Below are 1,997 nucleotides of genomic sequence, written 5' to 3'. Positions count from 1 at the left end.
TGCAAAGGGAAGTGTTTTATTTTTAGCATTTACTTACACTGAGAAAAACATAACTTCTTTTTACAATGTAAGTATTGCCTTTTGCATTTACTTATAAAATTATTTATTCAGGATATTTTCAAATTATCAATGCTTTATAATTTGAAATGATGAGAGATTCTATAGAAAACATTCGGAAATAAAATAAAGCTTTAAAGCATCAATCAAGAAATCTGATTTGCATCTATTTAAAAAAAAATATTCAGAGCGAAGTAAAATAACTAATTTATTTCATTTTGATAATTACAATTGTTGAAAAATGGAAATTGTCTAAATAAATTTTCTACGAATAGAGCAATTAAAATAAGTAATTCGTCGAAATTTTAAAATACGATGTAAAGCAATTTCTGCAACTAAAACTATTGAAGAAACTAAGTAACCTGCAAATAATAGAATAAATATTCCATACATATCTCCAAGATTTAGGGAATGAGTTTTCTCTGGTTCATCTATATCTTCTAGATCTGTACCAATACCAGATCTAAATATTTCATCGTTTATAATCTTCTCATACAATCCAGCACTTATAAGACTAAATATCACTTCATTCAATCGTTTTTTGCAGCAATACTTTTTATTCAAAACCACTCCAACATTCCACACTCCAAAAGAATCTTCAGAAATCCGCATCTTTCTATAAAGTGATCCCTTGAATCGCATATTGGGTCCTAGAAGTGCTGTCTTTGCCTCGAAATAATTAGTTATTTTCTCTCTTGTATCATAAAACCAATTTTTATCTTGTATGATTTGTCCCAATTCCTGCAGATGGCGATATTCGCTTTCAAGTAAGAAGTTCAGAAGAGAAGACCCTTTTGGCAGCAAGGCCTTATATGATCCTGTCTTCACAGCACTGCTCAACTCCATAACAGTCCGTACACCCTTCTCCCTCAGAGGGACAGTCAGGAAGGACAGAAAGACAGCACTGTAGCTCATAGTCATGAAAGTCACGAACAACCACCAAAAACTATATAGAATTCTATAACTCACAGTATGGATGGTAAAATTTACTGGTTGTTTGAACAAACTACCTCCAATGGTAGTAAAGACCGTCAGAAAGGGTCGTTTCTTTGTCATCAAATAGTAAACAATGAGGGATACAATAGGTACCAAAGGTAAGAGTGTAAACCAGATACTAAGAGAAAAAGGATACATGAAAACTGTTGTTTTTGGTATCAGAGGAGGTATCTCTGTTACAAATGTTTGAACTTGGCTGGTATACGTTGTGCTGAAATCTAAAATCAGAAATCTATCGTAATTCATAGATAAATATGCAAAAGCCATGTCAGCTTCATTTCGATCTAACAATCCAACAACACCTGTCCAACTCCCATTGTCTAGACGATTTCCAAACAATCCATCAGCAGGAAAAATAAGGTCATAAGTAAATCCCATGGCTTTAGATACCAAATCCAGGAAGTTAGCTTCTATCACAGGAATACTTGCAATTCCTTTTATGGATTCATTAGTTATATAAATATTCTTCACCGGAGGTAAGACTACTTTGAACTTCTTAAAAAAGTGTTTTTTCTTCATCTGCAAAGGATTTTTTAAATTTATTTATTTATTTCTGTATGATCTCGTATCTTACTGACCTATTTCAATTCTTTAGTCATAAAATGCAGCTGCAAAACTTTCTAAAACTCGACACATTTTGTTACAAAAAGCTTGCACGTGTATTCACTCCACGATCAAATCAAAAATTTATAACCATAAGCGTATTGAAATTCATTAATCAATAAGGTGTTTGTCAGCTATTAAGACCATCTGAAAATATGTTTCATAATCGATATATCTGTTTCATAATCAATAAGTAATGAAACAGAATAACACAAAGTAACATAAGTTTATTATTCATGTATTCATCTTTGATAACAATAAGATGACATTTAGGGCATTTTAAAAAATGCAGAAGAGTTGAACGGTTCTAATCGATATCACCGAATTTCTAATAGAAAATA

General features: G+C 31.6%; 1 protein-coding gene across 1 annotated transcript; it reads right to left on the bottom strand.

Annotated features, from left to right (window-relative positions):
• Positions 1-309: 309 nt before the first annotated feature.
• LOC129984961 (glutamate receptor ionotropic, kainate 1-like) lies at positions 310-1,572 on the bottom strand. The gene has a single exon (XM_056094900.1). It carries the CDS (start codon positions 1,570-1,572, stop codon positions 310-312), a length of 1,263 nt encoding a protein of 420 aa, XP_055950875.1.
• Positions 1,573-1,997: the final 425 nt, after the last annotated feature.

This window comes from Argiope bruennichi, chromosome 9 (genome assembly GCF_947563725.1).
Source record: "Argiope bruennichi chromosome 9, qqArgBrue1.1, whole genome shotgun sequence".
Taxonomy (NCBI): domain Eukaryota; kingdom Metazoa; phylum Arthropoda; class Arachnida; order Araneae; family Araneidae; genus Argiope; species Argiope bruennichi.
The sequence above is the reverse complement of the archived record's forward strand: the minus strand, read 5'-3'. Positions and strand labels throughout refer to the sequence as shown.

Excerpts from the sequence above, each read along its gene's own strand:
- LOC129984961 (XM_056094900.1), bottom strand. The coding sequence starts at position 1,572 with ATGAAGAAAAAACACTTTTTTAAGAAGTTCAAAGTAGTCTTACCTCCG.